General features: G+C 44.5%; 1 protein-coding gene across 2 annotated transcripts in view; it reads right to left on the bottom strand.

Annotated features, from left to right (window-relative positions):
• The window catches only part of c4h8orf34 (chromosome 4 C8orf34 homolog), a 175209-nt gene that overhangs the window by 66641 nt on the left and 88882 nt on the right, over positions 1 to 19686 (bottom strand). The window contains exons 7-8 of one of the 2 annotated variants that reach the window (XM_052504950.1): positions 19252 to 19418; positions 6038 to 6100 (exon numbers count right to left, since the gene is read on the bottom strand). In XM_052504950.1, coding sequence (XP_052360910.1) covers positions 6038 to 6100; positions 19252 to 19418 — 230 coding nt within the window. The remainder of the gene's footprint in view (positions 1 to 6037; positions 6101 to 19251; positions 19419 to 19686) is intronic. The other variant, XM_052504954.1, reaches the window with a different exon arrangement.

The raw sequence follows: 19686 nt of genomic DNA, 5'->3' as shown, positions 1-19686 counted from the left end.
CAGATTGTCCGGGTGTTACATGTAGTCAGATTGTCCGGGTGTTACATGTAGTCAGATTGTCCGGGTGTTACATGTAGTCAGATTGTCCGGGTGTTACATGTAGTCAGATTGCCCAGGTGTTACATGTAGTCAGATTGTCCGGGTGTTATGTAGGCAGATTGCCCGAGTGTTACATGTAGTCAGATTGTCCGGGTGTTACATGTAGTCAGATTGTCCGGGTGTTACATGTAGTCAGATTGCCCGGGTGTTACATGTAGTCAGATTGTCCGGGTGTTATGTAGGCAGATTGCCCGAGTGTTACATGTAGTCAGATTGTCCGGGTGTTACATGTAGTCAGATTGTCCGGGTGTTACATGTAGTCAGATTGCCCGGGTGTTACATGTAGTCAGATTGCCCGGGTATTACATGTAGTCAGATTGTCCGTGTGTTACATGTAGTCAGATTGCCCGGGTGTTATGTCATCAGATTGCCCGGGTGTTACATGTAGTCAGATTGTCCGGGTGTTACATGTAGTCAGATTGTCCGGGTGTTACATGTAGTCAGATTGTCCGGGTGTTACATGTAGTCAGATTGCCCGGGTGTTACATGTAGTCAGATTGCCCGGGTGTTACATGTAGTCAGATTGCCCGGGTGTTACATGTAGTCAGATTGCCCGGGTGTTACATGTAGTCAGATTGCCCGGGTGTTACATGTAGTCAGATTGCCCGGGTGTTACATGTAGTCAGATTGCCCGGGTGTTACATGTGGTCAGATTTCCCGGGTTTTCAATGTAGTCAGGTTGCCCGGGTGTTACATGTAGTCAGATTGTCCGGGTGTTACATGTAGTCAGATTGCCCAGGTGTTACATGTAGTCAGATTGTCCGGGTGTTATGTAGGCAGATTGCCCGAGTGTTACATGTAGTCAGATTGCCCAGGTGTTACATGTAGTCAGATTGTCCGGGTGTTATGTAGGCAGATTGCCCGAGTGTTACATGTAGTCAGATTGTCCGGGTGTTACATGTAGTCAGATTGTCCGGGTGTTACATGTAGTCAGATTGCCCGGGTGTTACATGTAGTCAGATTGTCTGGGTGTTACATGTAGTCAGATTGCCCGGGTGTTACATGTAGTCAGATTGCCCGGGTGTTACATGTAGTCAGATTGCCCGGGTGTTACATGTAGTCAGATTGCCCGGGTGTTACATGTAGTCAGATTGCCCAGGTGTTACATGTAGTCAGATTGCCCGGGTGTTACATGTGGTCAGATTTCCCGGGTTTTCAATGTAGTCAGATTGCCCGGGTGTTACATTTAGTCAGATTGCCCAGGTTTTGATTTAGAATTGTCTGATTGGGTGTTAGATTTTTCCTTAATTTTTCTATCGTCTGATGAGATTAGCATAAACATTTGATAACATACACACCATGAAGATGAACGTTTATAACATTGAGCCATACTACTTCACCAGACGAGGTGAGAATTCTCACCTGAAGCATAGAGAGACCTATGGGCCTGGTCAAAAGTATTTCACTGTAAGGAAAATCGGTTTCCAGCTGGTACACACAGTCCCAGAACACAGGTCATCCAGGGACTGGGACTGGTGTGGATAACACAGGGTGACTGAATGCTTCTGTCATGCTTCTGAGAATGCCTGTAAGCATAGTCTCATTCATCATCACTGCTGGGAAATGAGAGTGGGTGGGCAAGGGGAGAGAGGTTACCGGCCGTGGGAACCATGTCTGTGTCCCAAATGGCACCCTATTCCTGTTACTTTTGACCAGGGTCCATAGGGGTCTGGTCAAAAGTAACACACTGTTGGGAATAGGGGGTCCTTTGGAACACAAGCCATGGCTTAATATTGTGTCAACGCCCAAACCATCACCTGCTCCTCCACCTAATCTGTCTCCTGGTCGTTATCTACTCTGTAAGGTCCTGTCTCGAGACTGGTTTGGTTTACGTGGTGGTAGACTATAAGTCCGAAAAGTCTAGGTGGGTCACAGCGGGAACCACTGCTGTAAAGTTACTGTGTTCAAACGTTGCCACGGTCACAGCACATTACCTTACGGGAAGCTTTTAATCTCCGAGTTCACCTCTCCCTTTGACCTTGTTCCTTGTAGGTGGAGATAAAGAAATTACAAAAACACGGAGAGGACAAAATCTCTGTCTAATCTTTCAGGCGAGTCGAATAAAGACATTACATGCAGCTTTAGATTTAGTTTGTGTTTTGTCTAAACAAGATGTGACCGCTGTTGAGAACAAGCCGGGCATGACAACGTGGCGCGCTTACAGGACGGCAAGTCTTTCTGCCCGACAAACAGTGTCAATGGGATTATACATTGGGATCTCACACACACACACACACACACTCAGTCAGTCAGTGGAATTACACTGTCAACCCTGCTGTGTATGAATAACACTGGTCTGATGCTATCTGGTGTGGGCTCCTACAAAGAGACACAGGGGCCTCCAGGGGCCAGGGGAGAGAAACGGACTGATCCCTGGAAGTTACACTCACCCTTATTAGTGTGACTTAAGGTACATTGGCATACAGATTGTGTGTGTGTGTGTGTGTGTTTGCCCACAATGCCATGGCTGATGTGTATTTTATGTGGGCATATAGCTGCTTACACACACACACACACACACACACACACACACACACACACACACACACACACACACACACACACACACACACACACACACACACACACACACACACACACACACACACACACACACACACACACACACACACACACAGTCAGTCAGTCAGTCAGTCAGTCAGTCAGTCAGTCAGTCAGTCAGTCAGTCAGTCAGTCAGTCAGTCAGTCAGTCAGTCAGTCAGTGGAATTACACTGTCAACCCTGCTGTGTATGAATAACACTGGTCTGATGCTATCTGGTGTGGGCTCCTACAAAGAGACACAGGGGCCTCCAGGGGCCAGGGGAGAGAAACGGACTGATCCCTGGAAGTTACACTCACCCTTATTAGTGTGACTTAAGGTACATTGGCATACAGATTGTGTGTGTGTGTGTGTGTGTGTTTGCCCACAATGCCATGGCTGATGTGTATTTTATGTGGGCATATAGCTGCTTGCTGCTTACCGCTGTGCCAGTGAAGTGTTGGTGCCCGACATAGACTTAATTAATGGGAGCTGACTTAAGTAAACTAAACTACAGAGGACAAATCCTCTTTTTGTGTGTGTAAATCTCTTTTGTTTGTTCCCCTTTTCTACTGGTCCCATTGAGAAAGAGAGTTGATTTATTCAGCCAGACACAACTGAGTTTATCTCCCTTGGGTTAGCAACACATCCTACCATAACCCCCGCACCAAACCCCTCACACAATAACACCGTCTAAGAGAAGTTTACATTACAGACCGGCACGTCAATACGTTTCACCATGCAACACTCACACGCAGTGGCGTCTGTCTAGACACAACAAAGTCAGCACTCAGCCCACCCGTTTGTCAGCGAGCGAGGCACATTTTCACTCCCTCAGAGTCAGAGCACAGCGGGGCAGCCGCACATGGTCCCTGGGTACGTCCAAAATATGACCCTATTCCCTACATTCTCTAATGCTTCCTGGTCGAAGGAGGAGCACTATATAGGGAATAGGGTGGCATTTGGAAAGCAGACCCGGCATCAAACGTTGAGACATGACTGATAAATACAACTGGCAGAGGAGAGGAGATGGGTGGAAAGTATTTGAGCGATGCGATGTGAACAAAGAGGTCTGAGTAATGAGGAATTCCTTCTCTCAATCACTCACTACACCAAAGCAAAAAGTGGAGCTGGTGTGTGTGTGTCTGTTCCCCCATCAAGCTTCCATGTTATTTAATGTCATTTAGACAGAGACTGACTGACTCTCTCCTCTCTCTGTTCTAAATCAAGAACTGAAGTCATAATTAGTATATTCATCTCACAAATAACCTAACCTACACTTTCTGAGATGATGTGTTGACAGATGTATAGTGTGCAATCATCTAACTCTCTCCCCCACACACAGAGACAGCGATACAGAGAGAGACACAAACACACTGGTACGCACACACCCTTTCTCACGCACACCAGATCCAAGACTACGAGTTTATTGATTCACCTATGAGTGAACTAATTGACTCATTTCCAGCCCTTCATATGTCCTAGCTGTGCCTGTGATGCTGTGATGCTGTGGCTCTGTGTCTGGGAGGTCACAATGGGATGCATCCCAAATGGCACCCTATTACCTATATAGTGCACCCATAGGGTCCTGGTCAAAAGTAGTGCACCATGTAGGGAACAAAGTACAATTTGGGATATAGCCTATAACAGCAGGCTCTAGTCTTGTGTCATTATAAAATAGACTGTGGCTCTACTGTCTGTACTATCCGCTGCGCTGTAATTAACAATATCTCTGTAATGATAGATATCAAAGAGAGTGGTGGCAGACACACACATACAGCATGCATGCACAAACACACACACATACAGCATGCATGCACAAACACACACACATACAGCATGCATGCACAAACACACACACATACAGCATGCATGCACAAACACACACACATACAGCATGCATGCACAAACACACACACATACAGCATGCATGCACAAACACACACACATACAGCATGCATGCACAAACACACACACAGAGAGAGAGAAATAATTATTTGAATTGTGAGAGAAAAAAGAGAGTGAAAGAGAGGGGGGGTGAAAGAGAGAGGGGGAGAGAGTGAGGGAGAGAAAGAGAGACCCCACACTCTCCCTGCCCCTCACACAGTCAGCTCAAGCATTTGTGATTCATGAACTATTAAACACAAAGCATTGACTCTGTGGTTAGATCTCCCAGAACAGGCCAGAGAGGCATTTGTTTAGCTTTGTAATAAAAGCAATATTCCAACTTACATTTCATAATTACAACTCAGCTTTCAATTGCGTTTCTTTCCCAGTCCCTGTCATTCCCCTCAAAGTCTGTCTGTCAGATCCCAACCTCATGCAGTATCTCAAACAGACACAGAGAGAAAGAGAAGAGAGAAGAAGAGAGAAGAGAGAGAGAGAGAGAGAGAGAGAGAGAGAGAGAGAGAGAGAGAGAGAGAGAGAGAGAGAGCTTTAGATATCAGAGAACACTGCCTTTACAAGAAAGAGAAGAAACTAAAAGAATCAGATGGAGAGAGAGAGAATGCAAGATCAGAGCCTGTGAAAGTCTTGTCAGAACTCCACAACACTGTTCTGTCAACTCATTCAACTCAAGCTCTTAAACTGTAATCCTTCTCTCTGAGATAAAGCCTGGAGACAGGGAACAACAACCGTCTCCCAGGCTCAATACTGCCATCTAGAGTTCATATAAGTAACTGTTGATGCAATATGATAAGAATACAGTATTAAGAGATCAATGTTAGAGACCTGGGCCAGTATCCATAAAGTGTCTCAGAATAGGAGTGCTGATGTAAGATCAGACCCTCCCTGACCATGTATTCTTCTTCACTATGATCTAAAAGGCTAAATTGATCAGCACGCCTACTCCTAGACGCTTTGGGCTCCCGAGAGGCGCAGCGGTCTAAGGCACTGCATCTCAGTGCTAGAGGCATCACTACAGTCCCTGGGTCGATTCCAGGCTGTATCACATCATGCCGTGATTGGGAGTCCCATAGGGCGGCGCACAATTGGCCCAGCGTCGTCCGGGTTTGACCAGGGTAGGCCGTCATTGTAAATAAGAATTTGTTCGTAACTGACTTGACTAGTTAAATAAAGGTTCCATTTCAAATGTTTTAAAAAACTATTTGTGAACACTAAGCCCCGGCCCAGTTACTAAAGGAGAACAACAGAGAAGGTGATCTACAGCCCAGAGATAACAATGTCTGGGTGGGGTTGCCAGATTTTGTGGGTTACATTGTCAAGTAATGAGGTAGTTGGAGCTGAAATCCCCCACCCCCGTGTCCATAGTCCTCATTCATACACACCTGAAGAGGTGATGGGGAGTAGACAACCTGTTGGTGATAAACACATAGATACGAAAGACAACACAAACACTCTGATTACTCAGCAATGACCTCATAAAGTCTGTAACTCACTGTTTGTCAGATGCATCTTCATTTTGACGCTAACAGGGGCCACCCTTTCTCCTATAAAAACACCTGAGAATGACATTGTGGATTTTTATCACGAGAAGAACAAAGGTCACACACAATGCACAATGTTGCTGGCAAAGATACTGTAAGATGAACAAAGGCCTTTTCATAGATATAAAAAACAGATGTATTCATTGTGTATGGGTCTTTTCAGGTATTTAGTCAAGAACACTCTTCAGACAGATCATTCTAGGCACAAGCATAAAGGTCCTTTATCCTCAAACTTCTCTATTTAAATAAACTATCGGTGTTTAGCCATAATATTACAGTATGTGTCCATTCATATAATCTGTCATTCCAAGACCAACCCCTTCTATCCGTAAACTCTGAGACCAGTGAGTGTCCGATTTTATCCCAACAGAAAACACTGAACTTGCCCATCAGTGTTGTAGTTGCCTCCAGTAATACCACTGCAATTCACCCTTCAACCAACCCATCCATCTGCACATGTATTATTTTACAGGGCCTCATAAATGGCAGCACTTCTTTTCTAACTGGGGACTCTTTCTCCCATCAAACTATATAGTATCAGATCCTTTAGTCAGAGATGCTGTAACCCTGCCAGCCGTTTCCACCCCCTGTACTTGACTTGATCTTATGTGATTTAGTACCACTGTAATTCACACTACTAACATGCCCTTCTCTTCTCCTCTTGTGTCTTTTAACAAACAACGCTCAGTTGTTTGTTTGCGCTGTTGCCGGGGCAACTGTTGTGTCTCTGGTTGTCAGGGTACGGAAAGAGAGGAGGAGAGGGGGAGGACTGGCGTCAGGAAGTTCAGAGCAGGGTGAGGTGTCTGCCAGCCCTGGCACTCTCTTTCTTTCCCCCTCTCCCGCTCTAGCTCTCATTCTCTCCCGCGCTCTCTCTCTATTCTAAATACAGAATAGAACAAAGAGATATACTGATATTGGGGCTGGGCTCTGAAGCTCTGCAATTGGACTAGATTTTCTCACGCACGCACGCATGCACACACACACCTACACATACTGATATTGGGGCACACACACACACACACACACACACACACACACACACACACTGACCTTAGTATTCTTTGTTTTCTTTATTATTTGGGTTAGGTCAGGGTGTGACATAGGTGATGTATGTGTTTTTGGACTGTCTAGGGGTTTTGTATGTTTATGGGGGTGTATACTATCTAGGTGTTTATGTATGTCTATGGTTGCCTGGATTGGTTCTCAATTAGAGGCAGCTGTTTATCGTTGTCTCTGATTGGTGATTGGAAACCATATTTAGGCAGCCATCTTCTTTGGGTATTTCGTGGGTTATTGTCTGTGTTAGTTGCCTGTGTCAGCACTATATTAAGCTTCACCTTCGTTTTGTTGTTTTTGTAGTTTGTTTATGTGTTTCTTCGTCGTCATTAAAGGAACATGTATTCATATCACGCTGCTTGGTCCTTTTGCTTGGTCTGTCACGTTCGGTGAATGGAGGAGGAGGAGACCAAGGCGCAGCGTGATATGAATACATGTTCCTTTAATGACGACGAAAAAAACACAAACAAACTACAAAAACAACATAAGAGGATAAAAAAACAAAATAATGACAATACAAACTGAATGACTAAAAAAGGTGTGTTTTAAGATCTCTTTGAAATATGTCCACAGTTTCTGCCCCCTCAGGTTCTCTAGAAGGCTATTCCAGAGGCATAATAACTAAAGGCTGTCTCTCCATGCCTCTTGGTCCTAGGCTTTGGGATAGTTAAAAGTGCCAGAAGACCTGAGGGACCTACTGGGTACATAACTTAAAAGCATGTCTGACATGTATTGTGGAGCACAATCGTGGATTGATTTAAAAACCAACAGAAGCATCTTTAAATGTATTCTAAAACTCACAGGCAGCCAGTGCAGAGACATTAAAACCGGTGTAATAAGTGCTCTCCTTCTGGTCTTGGTCAGTAACCGTGCTGCTGCATTCTGTATGTTTTTTTGCAGTTGATCAATGGCTTTCTTGGGTAGACCAGACAGGAGAGCATTACAGTAATCAAGTCTGCTTGTAATAAAAGCATGGATAAGTTTCTCTGTATCAGCTTGAGAGAGAAACGGCCACACCTTGGCAATGTTCCTCAGGTGGTAAAAATATATTTTGGTCACATTCCTCATGTGTGATTCGAAATTGAGTTCAGATTCTAAAATAAAACCTAGGTTTTTTATCTGGTGTTTTATCTTTATTGCCCGTGAATTACAATGTGTGGACAGATTCTCTCTCTGTGCTTTGGCTCCAACAATAAGTACCTCGGTCTTGTCTTGATTTAGCTGGAGGAAGTTGTGATCCAAACAAGTATTTAAATCACTAATACAGTACAATAATTTATCTATGGAGCTAAAATCCTCAGAAATGTAAATGTTGTGTCTCGTCTATGTAGCAGTGAAAATCAATGCTATGCTTTCTGATAACGCTGCCAAGGGGTAACATATATAAAGTGAACAGTACCGGACCCAAAATCGAACCCTTGTGGAATGCCACATGTGATATGTATTCTCTATGAGTTATGTTCACCCAGGGTGACAAAAAAAAACTATTGACCAGTTAAATTACGCAATTTCAATCTCCTGCTGTCCTCCTGAATCCCCTAGAGAGTAAGGGTACACTACCCCCCCCATGTTCGGGGGACCCCCGGCCGGGTGGTACAGAGCACAAAAGCGCATCTGTTCATTCACAGAGGGGATTCTGACATCTCCTGTACGAATATATGACCTTAATAGTGTCCTGGTGGCGTGTTTGTGGTTTGTTTGCAAATAGGAACAGGGTCACTATTAAGCTCCGGTGAGACCGAGGACAGGGGTAGTGTGAGTGCTCAGTCCAGACAACTGACAACAACCGTTTTAATACAGTAACCTTATCTTACCTATATGTTCATTTAACGGTAAGGCAGGAGATGGCAGGGAGACTTCATTGTCAGTTGGAGAGGAGAATAAGTTATTGCAACATGGCTGTATGTCGCTCTGGATAAGAGCGTCGGCCAAATGACTAAAATGTCATGTAAATGTACCGTTTCAGAAAGGGGTCAGCTGGAGCCCTCTCGGGAGGAACTGGCCCTCTCTGTTGTTTTTCTGAACTAACCATAGAACAACACAGTGCTGCCAGCTGAAGGCTGCTTCTCTCCACCAGCTCAACATGTTACTTGTTGTTTCTGTGTGTGGTTTTACCAGCATAGTCTGTGGAGACGGTTATGCTTTCTCCTCGTGTACGTTCCAGTGGTTCATAAAGCCCGTGTCACATTAGTTTCCAGTGTGGATTGTGCTGCAGGTAACACTAGGCAAAAGGACATATACTTGAATGTGATGTCATATAAATGAATGTGATGTACTAGCCTCTGAATCCCCAGTATTTGTCCCGGTCTATAACAGTCTATAACACACTTACCTCTAATGGTGGAAAACACAGACAGACAGACACAGAGACAGTTTGGTTGACTATTTGGCTTTTACAAATAACCATTCAAATAGTCAAATAAAAGTACTTGTTTTGGGCTGTGTATTTGAAAATACTCAAATGCACAGAAAAAAGTATTTGAATAAAAAAATACACAAAACCACATGCATTTGAACCTAGGTCTGATATACACATGCACACACTACTGGCATACTACCCTCCCCCCGCAGGGCCACCAACCCCCCCAATAAAAAGGTTGTATAAAATACTATATTCTCCCTGGAGGTCGTTGCCATAGAATTAGGAATTAGAATACTACAACTGACATGAACATTCTTATGACGAGATAAAAGTCAGCCATATTGGTCAGGGAGTTGGTTTGCCACTGCTGTGATAAGATGTGTGTGTGTGTGTGTGTGTGTGTGTGTGTGTGTGTGTGTGTGTGTGTGTGTGTGTGTGTGTGTGTGTGTGTGTGTGTGTGTGTGTGTGTGTGTGTGTGTGTGTGTGTGTGTGTGTGTGTGTGTGTGTGTGTGTGTGTGTACACGCATGAACACCTGGAGTGGGCTTGTCACAGAATATGATAATTCCTAGGAAGGGCTGTGGCAGTCATGAAATTTCGGCAGCCAGTGATTGTCAAGCCAATCACTGTCAGTCTCATGGTAATTGACCGTAAATGAACATAAACACATTGACGCATACCTTTGGAACATCTACATTTTAAAAGTCTAATAAATCCATTTAATACAGTCTACGCCATTACAATAAATCCATGATTTATTTTAGACCGGTCTAAAGAAACATGATATGAAGAAATAAAGTATATCATACTCTGAGGGAGGAGTTTGAAGGAGTGAGCAAACACGTCTATTCTCTGTTGAGAGGTTAACAAAGAAACAGGTCCTCCTATATGCTTCATGTAGAGTTATGTAACTTTAGTTGTGATACAAATATTGGGCTATAATGTTTAGAATTTTAATACATTCTAAGGCTGCATGATGCGACTACAATTATGATTGGAAAAAAGTTGCATGAAAGGCATGAGCTCTGCTTTGTTTTTAGCGCAGGCTGTACACACTTCATCAGTCTTCATCAATTTGACAAGCGCTTGATAATGCCTCGAATATCCCTGCGGCATCCCCTTTGTGTGGTCATAATGCTTCCTGAACAAATCCGTGCCATTTGCGGACAGTGTCTGTTGTGCCCTTGGGCTGAATATAAATCATTATAATTCCCTTCTCCCATCTGCATGCTCCAAAGCACCTCTCACTCAAATGGCTCTCCGTCACATGATCGGGTCTTTCTCACAGGCTACAAGTGAAGACAAACACTTCGAGGACACAACTGTGTGCGTCGTCATCCAATTCCCGAGGCGTATATTCAAGATATTGGAAGAACTGTCCACATTTACTTTTCGTCAGCCAACAAGATGAGCAGGCCTAACGAACAGCAAAAGCACCAGCCTATGTCAATCTACTATCCCCCATAGTACAAGTTGACCCATTCTATTCTGTGCGAGAAATAAATATTCCAAACACAGTCTGGGAAGGTTGTGGGATGGGATAGATCTCAAATGAACACAACCACTAGCATCACAAATGTGGCTCACATAACAGATCAGAACTTTTAGCTTGAAATATTGATAAACTATTAGCCTATTTCTCCACGTTATAAGCAGAGGAAATGGCCACATGGCAGTAGGCTATAAGCAGGAATGTTCCATTAGCTGGAAAACACCATTCTCAAAAGTGAACGCAAATGCAATTATGCATGTCATGTTTCTACTATAAAGATGCATTGTTATGGTGACAATGATCTTCCCCAAAGGTGAAACGTATGTGCTGTGTATGTATGCCAGTTATGCTGTGTGCTTCATTTGAAGAAGTTATTTTGCCACTTTAGTCGGGATACAAACCCTATCAAAACATACAGTGTTGTGAAAAAGTATTTGCCCCCTTCCCGATTTCTTGTTTTTTGTCACATTTGTCACATTTAAATGTTTCAGATCATCAAGCAAATGTTAATATTACACAAAGATGACCCAAGTAAACACAAAATGTAGTTTTTAAGTGATCATTTTATTTATGAAGGGGAAAAAGCTATCCGAACCTTCATGGCCTATGTGACAAAATAAATGCTCCCCCTTGTTAAATTATGAATTTACTGTGGTTAATCACATTTTCTGGAAAGCTGAGTTCAATTCCACAAGCCACACCCAGGCCTGATTACTGCCAGACCTGATGAATGAAGAAATCACTTAAATAGAACCTGTCTGACAACGTGAAGTAGGCCAAAAGATCTCAAAAAGCAAGACATCATGCTGCGATCCAAAGAAATTCAGGAACAGTTGAGAAACAAAGTAATTGACATCTATCAGTCTGGAAAGGGTTACAACGCCAGTTCTAAAGCGTTGGGACTCCAGCAAACCACGGTGAGAGCCATTATCCACAAATGGAGAACATTTGGAACAGTGGTGAACCTTCCCATGAGTGGCCGGCCTACCAAAATTACCCCAAGAGCGCAGCGACGACTCATCCAAGAGGTCACAAAAGAACCCACAACAACATCTAAAGAACTGCAGGCCTCACTTGCCTCAGTTAAGGTCAGTGTTCATGACTCAACCATAAGAAAGGGACTGGGGGAAAATGGTTTCAATGGCAGATTTCCAAGGTGAAAACCACTGCTGACCAAAAAGAACATAAAGGCTTGTCTCACTTTTGACAAAAAAAAACATCTTGATGATTCCCAAGACTTTTGGGAAAATATTCTGTGGACTGATGAGACAAAAGTTGAACTTTTTGGAAGGTGTGCATCCCGTTACATCTGGCGTAAAAGAACATCATACCAATAGTCAAATATGGTGGTGGTAGTGTGATGGTCTGGGGCTTCTTTGCTGCTTCAGGACCTGGGCGACTTGCTGTGATTGATGGAGCCATGAATTCTGCTCTCTACCAAAAAATCCTGAAGGAGAATGTCCGGCCATCAGTTCGTGACCTCAAGCTGAAGCGCACTTGGGTTCTGCAGCAGGACAATGATCCAAAACACACCAGCAAGTCCACCTCTGAATGGCTTAAAAAAAACTAAATGAAGGTTTGGAGTGGCCTAGTCAAAGTCCGGACTTGAATCCGATTGAGATGCTGTGGCGTGACCTTAAAAAGGCGGTTCATGCTCGAAAACCCTCCGATGTGGCTGAATTAAAACAATTCTGCAAAGAGTGGGCCAAAATTCCTCCACAGCGATGTGAAAGACTCATTGCCAGTTATCGTAAATGCTTGATTGCAGTTGTTGCTGCTGAGGGTGGCACAACCAGTTATTAGGTTTAGTGGGCAATTACTTTGTCACATAGGGCCATGAAGGTTCGGATAGCTTTTTTCCCTAAATAAATAAAATCATCACTTAAAGACTGCATTTTGTGTTTACTTGGGTCATCTTTGTGTAATATTGACATTTGTTTGATGATCTGAGACATTTACATGTGACAAATGTGCAAAAAAACAAGAAATCGGGAAGGGGGCAAATACTTTTTCACAGCACTGTATATGCCTATGGGCTAGGCTACATGAGGTGTGTGACTATGATGTGCCTTACTGCATTCAAGCTGGTCATCATTCACAAGTGATAATATCTCATTCACAAGTGATAGGCTAATATTGTCACCCATCAGACTATTCTTGATTTAATCTCGTATTTACATATCCTGAATAATATATGTGTGAAATTTGTTTTGATTTAGAATGAACCATTATCATGCACCTGTATAGGAAAAATACATGTCATCTATGCACTTAAATAGCGAATGGAGGACGTTTTCCTGTGGTTCATTTTCATGCCAGCCAGGTAAGCTATACTCTTGTTTTAAAGAGAAGCAATGTGCTTAATAGTAGTAATGTTGCGAAATAAATATAGTAGGCCTAGACTATAAAAAGCTGATGGGATCCTCCTCTTTTTAACAGAGGCCATCACTCTGTTTTCTCACGCAATTACATAACTTTTAGAAATGTTGTGCAACATGAGCTCATAGACTCTCATGAAGTGTTTGATAAGATTTTTGATTACATTTGCATTGATGTCAGATATATTGGAGGGACAGTAGAGTGCTGAGTACCAGGCAGTTAGCAAGTTAGCATCAGCAGGATCAGAGCTTGGAGAAGCCTAATTAACGTGACTAAGCGATCACGTGGAATTTGACTGCCAGCATGACTCTGGTGTGGCTGGTGTGGCAGTAATACATTTACCGTAAAAGCCCTATTCCTGGCTTGACTTAGTATCACAGTTGTGTGAGCAACTGGAGTCATAGAATAACAAAGACACTCCTGGCTTGGCATGCAGTACCCCATGCCAGCTCCTCAGTGCTTTGTTACAATATGGTGGTTTGGTTTGGTCAAAACAAGAACAGTGACAACACATGTCTACAGAAAGTGGCAGAGTCATCATTGCACCTGGTTAGTTTGGCACGCTGTGTGTGTGTGTTAAGTTGGTAACCCTCTGCTACACACAGATGGTGGAGTCTGGCAGAAGCTCAACGAGTGGGAGAGAGAGACACCAGTGGCCCAGTCTGAACCATAGAAAACAACAATAAACACCAGGGTCATGTTCAGCACGTATAAAGCGGACAAAAACAGAGGAAAACGGGGAGGTACTATCTGCAGTCCAATAAGAAATGCTTTTTTACTCTTTGTTGCGCAATGCTTTGCTACGGTATGCCCTAGTGAATACACCCCATGGTTCACAGGAGAATTCAGTGTCAGTCACTGGCTCCTACTCCATCTGTGGCCACTAGAGGTCTGTGTAACCTCATATACACAGTGACTCAAACATCCACTTCTCTAGTATGTTCACTCACAGATTGCTGTAACAATGAATGATCTACAAACTACATTCCTGGATCCATACAACTTTGTGTGCATCTCAAATGGCACCCTATTCCCTATATAGTGCACAACCTTTGACCAGGAACCTATATGGAAAAGGGTGTCTTTCGGGATGCAACCTTCGAATACAGGCTGTGGCTGCGAATACAGAGGTTTCACCGCGTCCTTCCAGAAATCTCTTTCTCGAACCTAAGGATCCGAATCATGTTCTGCGCTTGCGTTATTTTATGCACACTACGTAGCTACTCCTCAAACTCCTGCTCCCTTCATGTTTTTCTCTTTTACTCACCCTCTTCTCAACCATGATGACGTAGCCCGTCTCTGCCTGTGTAGGGACAGCTAAAATAAAAACCGTGCAGCGATTTTAAATGAACATTCCAAAAAACAATCCCTGTCTGTTATAAGGAATATTGCACTTGCACAAGCAGGACGCAGTCCCCACGTTTTGTGTGATGATGTAGGCTAATCTGTATAGTTGCTGCCATGTCGTAGCCACTAGCCAGAGTTCCTGAAAAAAGAACACTAATACTTTGACTGCCTGCCTGCCTCCTGCTTAGCCGATGCTTGCAACGATGATGACATGAATTGGCTAATTAGACTACGTGTCTGTGTTTTGCTTGTGTTTGAAATGCTGCCTAGATAGCAGCGTGTAACACTCCAAAAACTGTCTGCGTTTTAACCTCATGCAGGCCCGACAAACCGCTATTACCGCTTCTCAATGATCATGCAACTGCAGCACAAGAAGCATACCCAGCTGTTCCACCTCTGGGCAGCCGAGCTGTATACAGCCGAGCGTGTATCTGGACCAGTAACCAGAGTCTGACAGCGGTGCGCTGTCCTTACATCTTTGTCATCTACCGCTTAAGACAGCGTACTATTTGTAATTGATCATCTTCATTTCATAGTGAAAGTAGATGTAAAAAGAACGAGTCAATGTTTGCAATGATGATGAGAAAATAATATTAAACCGCTATTTTGACTGTAGTGTCTGTCTTGCTTGTGTTTGATATGCTGGCCTAAATAGCTGCATGTAACTCAGCAGCTAAGAAGAACATGAAATCACAAGACAGCCTTTGCGTCGTGCTTAGGTTTGCAATACTGTTACAACAGGCGACAACGTTTGTACGAACATGCCGATCATGTTGTTTTGTTTCCTGACAAAATGACATTCAATCGCGCTTGAGGCAAGGAATGCACAGCTCGAACATGTCGACTATGTCTTTAGCTTCGACTGTAAAAATAAAATAGGGCTTTAGTTTTAGATATCAAGTTTCCCTCCGAGGGTCAGGAAATGGGCAGCAGCAGCGGAGCACTGAGCAGAAGCTACGTAGACAGCAGAGTGGGCAGCAGAGTGGACAGCAGAGTGGGCAGCAGAGTGGGCAGCAGAGTGGACAGCAGAGTGGACAGCAGAGTGGACAGCAGAGTGGGCAGCAGAGTGGACAGCAGAGTGGGCAGCAGAGTGGACAGCAGAGTGGGCAGCAGAGTGGACAGCAGAGTGGGCAGCAGAGTGGACAGCAGAGTGGGCAGCACAGTGGGCAGCAGAGTGGGCAGCACAGTGGGCAGCAGAGTGGGCAGCACAGTGGGCAGCAGAGTGGGCAGCACAGTGGGCAGCACAGTGGGCAGCAGAGTGGGCAGCAGCAGCGGAGCACTGAGCAGAAGCTACGTAGACAGCAGAGTGGGCAGCACAGTGGGCAGCAGAGTGGGCAGCAGCAGCGGAGCACTGAGCAGAAGCTACGTAGACAGCAGAGTGGGCAGCACAGTGGGCAGCAGAGTGGGCAGCAGCAGCGGAGCACTGAGCAGAAGCTACGTAGACAGCAGAGTGGGCAGCACAGTGGGCAGCAGAGTGGGCAGCAGCTACATAAAAGTAAATTCTGCACATGCAGAGAAATCTCTATCATTAGCCACAGCAAGTCAGGTTCCAGAAAATCTGGAACCGCAGCCACTCTGTTGAATATTATCTCCATCACAACTCCCTGAGTCCTAATCAAAACAGTGTGGCTTATTTGAAGTCAAGTTCAGATCGCATGATGTCCACTATAATTGCAATCCCCTGTTTCTCAAAGCTTAATTAAGACAATAGGACAGTCCTATTGTCACCAACCACTGGGCATCTCTCTTCTCTCCTTACCATCTCTGTATTTCTGTAGTCTGGAAGGCCATTAAGTAAGACTGATAGACCTCTCTCCCTCTCTCTCTACCAGGACCGGCCCAGTCTCAATGGGCTGTACCAGGCAAAACCCTTCACTATATTAGGCCAAGCCTTCACACAGAATCACAAATGACCTCATTGCATCATCCCCTCTGAACATCTGCTATCTGTGGACTAGACTGTCGGCTATAGCCGTTAAGAGTCAGACACACAGCTATCAGAATTATGATCAATCAGAGATAAGACCAAGCAGGGTCATTTCATATAATCAACTCACAAAATGCCCCTTTGATTAAATATGGTTTATATAGTGTGAAACGACCAACAGAGTCCTCTCCTTCTCGAACAGGGAAAACATTAAACACATATGAATAATTAGTCTACTTCAGCTCATCCAGACGCCACTTTACAAATGAGCACTCTGGATGTGCTGTGCTCTGCAGATGACACGGCCTTCTGAAGTGGGGGAGGACATTGATTATCTGTCACTACAGAAGAGACTAAGGGGAGAGAGAATAAGAGGGGGAAAGGGGATAGAGATGGTCAACTACTGTGTAATTGGACTCCTGCTTCCCCATCTGGGGAGAGGGAGTGGCCATACAAGACACTCAGACAGGAATGAGCGGAAAGGATGTGGTCCGTTCTGTTCAGTACAACAAGTTGGTCGACACGCGTTACAGAAAGTCATGCTACGCTAAAGCATTACTTTGGCTGATCTGTATTTGAACATATACTGCAGAGCAATAGGTGTTGGAAAAGACAGAAAGAAATAGAAAACAGCAGGTAATCTGTGGGATTTAAAGTAGCATTTTGTAAGGTTATGAGTCAGCTATTTCCCTCTGTGGGTGTGTGTTTCTCCCTTAGCATGAATCGAGTATCAGAAGAATGAGGCCTTTCATAACAACAGAGCCAGAGCCCAGGGATAATCCCCTTTGTACTTTATTCTACCTACCTACCTATCGCTGGAGGTAAGGATTATAATGCAGGAGAGAGCGGGAGAAAGAGAGAGCGGGAGAAAGAGAGAGCGGGAGAAAGAGAGAGCGGGAGGGAGGGAGAGCGGGAGCGAGAGAGAGCGGGAGGGAGAGAGAGAGAGAGAGCGGGAGGGAGAGAGAGAGCGGGAGGGAGAGAGAGAGCGGGAGGGAGAGAGAGAGCGGGAGGGAGAGCGAGAGCGGGAGAAAGAGCGAGAGCGGGAGAAAGAGAGAGAGCGGGAGAAAGAGAGAGAGAGAGCTTTGATAACAGAGAACACTACCTTTACAAGAAAGAGAACAAATTGAATTTGACATGAGACAAGATACCTCAGTGTCTGGTCAGACAAGGTGACAGGAGCAGAAAGAACAGACATCCCCTCACTGTGTAATCCAGGAAAAGCACCTCAAGTCACACAAGAAACTTCCGGGAATCAAAAAACACCCTCAAACAAAAAATATAAAGGAATATAGTGTTTGTTTGTTCACTCATTCATTGCCCTTATGAATTACAGCCTAAATTGTTATGAATGGTTGAATCACACATTTCTTGACCAACACACACACATACGCACACTGGTGCTCAGTGTGTGGGAGAGGGCATGATAACAGGTAGATAAATACAGCTCAACCCCACAGTGTACTTCACATCTGTAGCTCAGTTGGTAGAGCATGGCGCTTGTAACGCCAGGGTAGTGGGTTCGATTCCCGGGACCACCCATACGTAGAATGTATGCACACATGACTGTAAGTCGCTTTGGATAAAAGCGTCTGCTAAATGGCATATATACATCAACGGAGTTGAGCTGCGACATCGCAAAGTTTTTATCAAAAACTATGGATTTGGCACGAAATTACTGAGAATAGCAATTACACAGAAAAAAGCACAGTACATTGTGAAGTTGAGTTTTACTTGGCCAGATAACAGGTGACTGTAAGCACTGTGAAGAACACAGCAAGACACTTCTAAACCATTCTGTACTACCATGGAGTAGCTATGTAACGGATGGGAAACGGCTAGCTAGTTAGCGGTGGTGCGCGCTAAATAGCGTTTCAATCGGTGACGTCACTTGCTCTGAGACCTTGAAGTAGTGGTTCCCCTTGCTCTGCAAGGGCCGCGGCTTTTGTGGAGATGGGTAACGATGCTTCGTGGGTGACTGTTGTTGATGTGTGCAGAGGGTCCCTGGTTCGAGCCCGGGTATGGGTGAGGGGACGGACTAAAGTTATACTGTTACAGCTACACTACAGCATGGGAATGTGTGTGGTTGTGTGTGTGTGTGTGCATACTTTGTTTTGTTTCATCTAGTTTGGCTGTGGATTATCATGTATCTGTTATTCATGGTTATCCTACATTTACAGTACACAATTTGTCTTGCCTCTTAGATTATAGAGAGAGACCATTTGCAATGCAATCATCTGTTGTCTAGAGCCTGACTGTCATGTAAGTGTTTCTTATTCACAAAGGAAGGAAATTCCGTTCAGTGTTTATGAATGTGTTTTCCATATTCAGCATATCTGGAGGTTGTTGTTGTTGTGGAACTTGGTAGTCTAGCTCAGCCGTAATGAAGACGCAAGCAACATCTTAAAGTCAGAACTCAATGACCCTCCATGAAAATAGAGTCATTATCTTCACTGGCATATTTGAAATGTGAATCAGTATTCAGTCTGGTTTTGTTTAGTAGTTGTTAGTGGGAAAATGGGGCTTGAAGAGCAGAAGATGTGAACCCATCGACCCCTGTGCGTGAATGCCTGTGTGTGTGTGTGTAAGCACATTTGTCTGATCTTACCCAACAGTTCCATGGCATCATCCTCATCCTCTATTTCCTCCTCGGTGAGTGAGGGGGCGGAGCTATGGGCGGAGTCAAAGGAATCCTGGGACAACATGGCCGCCAGGAGCTTCTTGTGATGCTGCTGCTGCTGCTTCAACCCTTTACTCTTCCCCTCCATCTTCACACTGGAGAAAGAGGAAGGGGAGGTGTTACAACAGGAAGAGGAGAGGCTAGAATGGGAAGGGGCGGGGTTTTCAACCTGCCCCTGACTGAGTCTGTAATACCAACATGTTTCAAGCAGACCACCATAGTCCCTGTGCTCAAGAACATTAAGGTAACCTGCCTAAATGACTACTGACCCGTAGCACTCTAATTTGTAGTCAGGAATTGCTTTGAAAGGCTGGTCATGGCTCACATCAACACCATTATCCCAGAAACTGTAGACCCACTCCA

The sequence above is a fragment of the Oncorhynchus keta genome, chromosome 4 (genome assembly GCF_023373465.1).
Source record: "Oncorhynchus keta strain PuntledgeMale-10-30-2019 chromosome 4, Oket_V2, whole genome shotgun sequence".
Taxonomy (NCBI): domain Eukaryota; kingdom Metazoa; phylum Chordata; class Actinopteri; order Salmoniformes; family Salmonidae; genus Oncorhynchus; species Oncorhynchus keta.
This window is presented reverse-complemented; position numbering and strand designations above follow the sequence as displayed.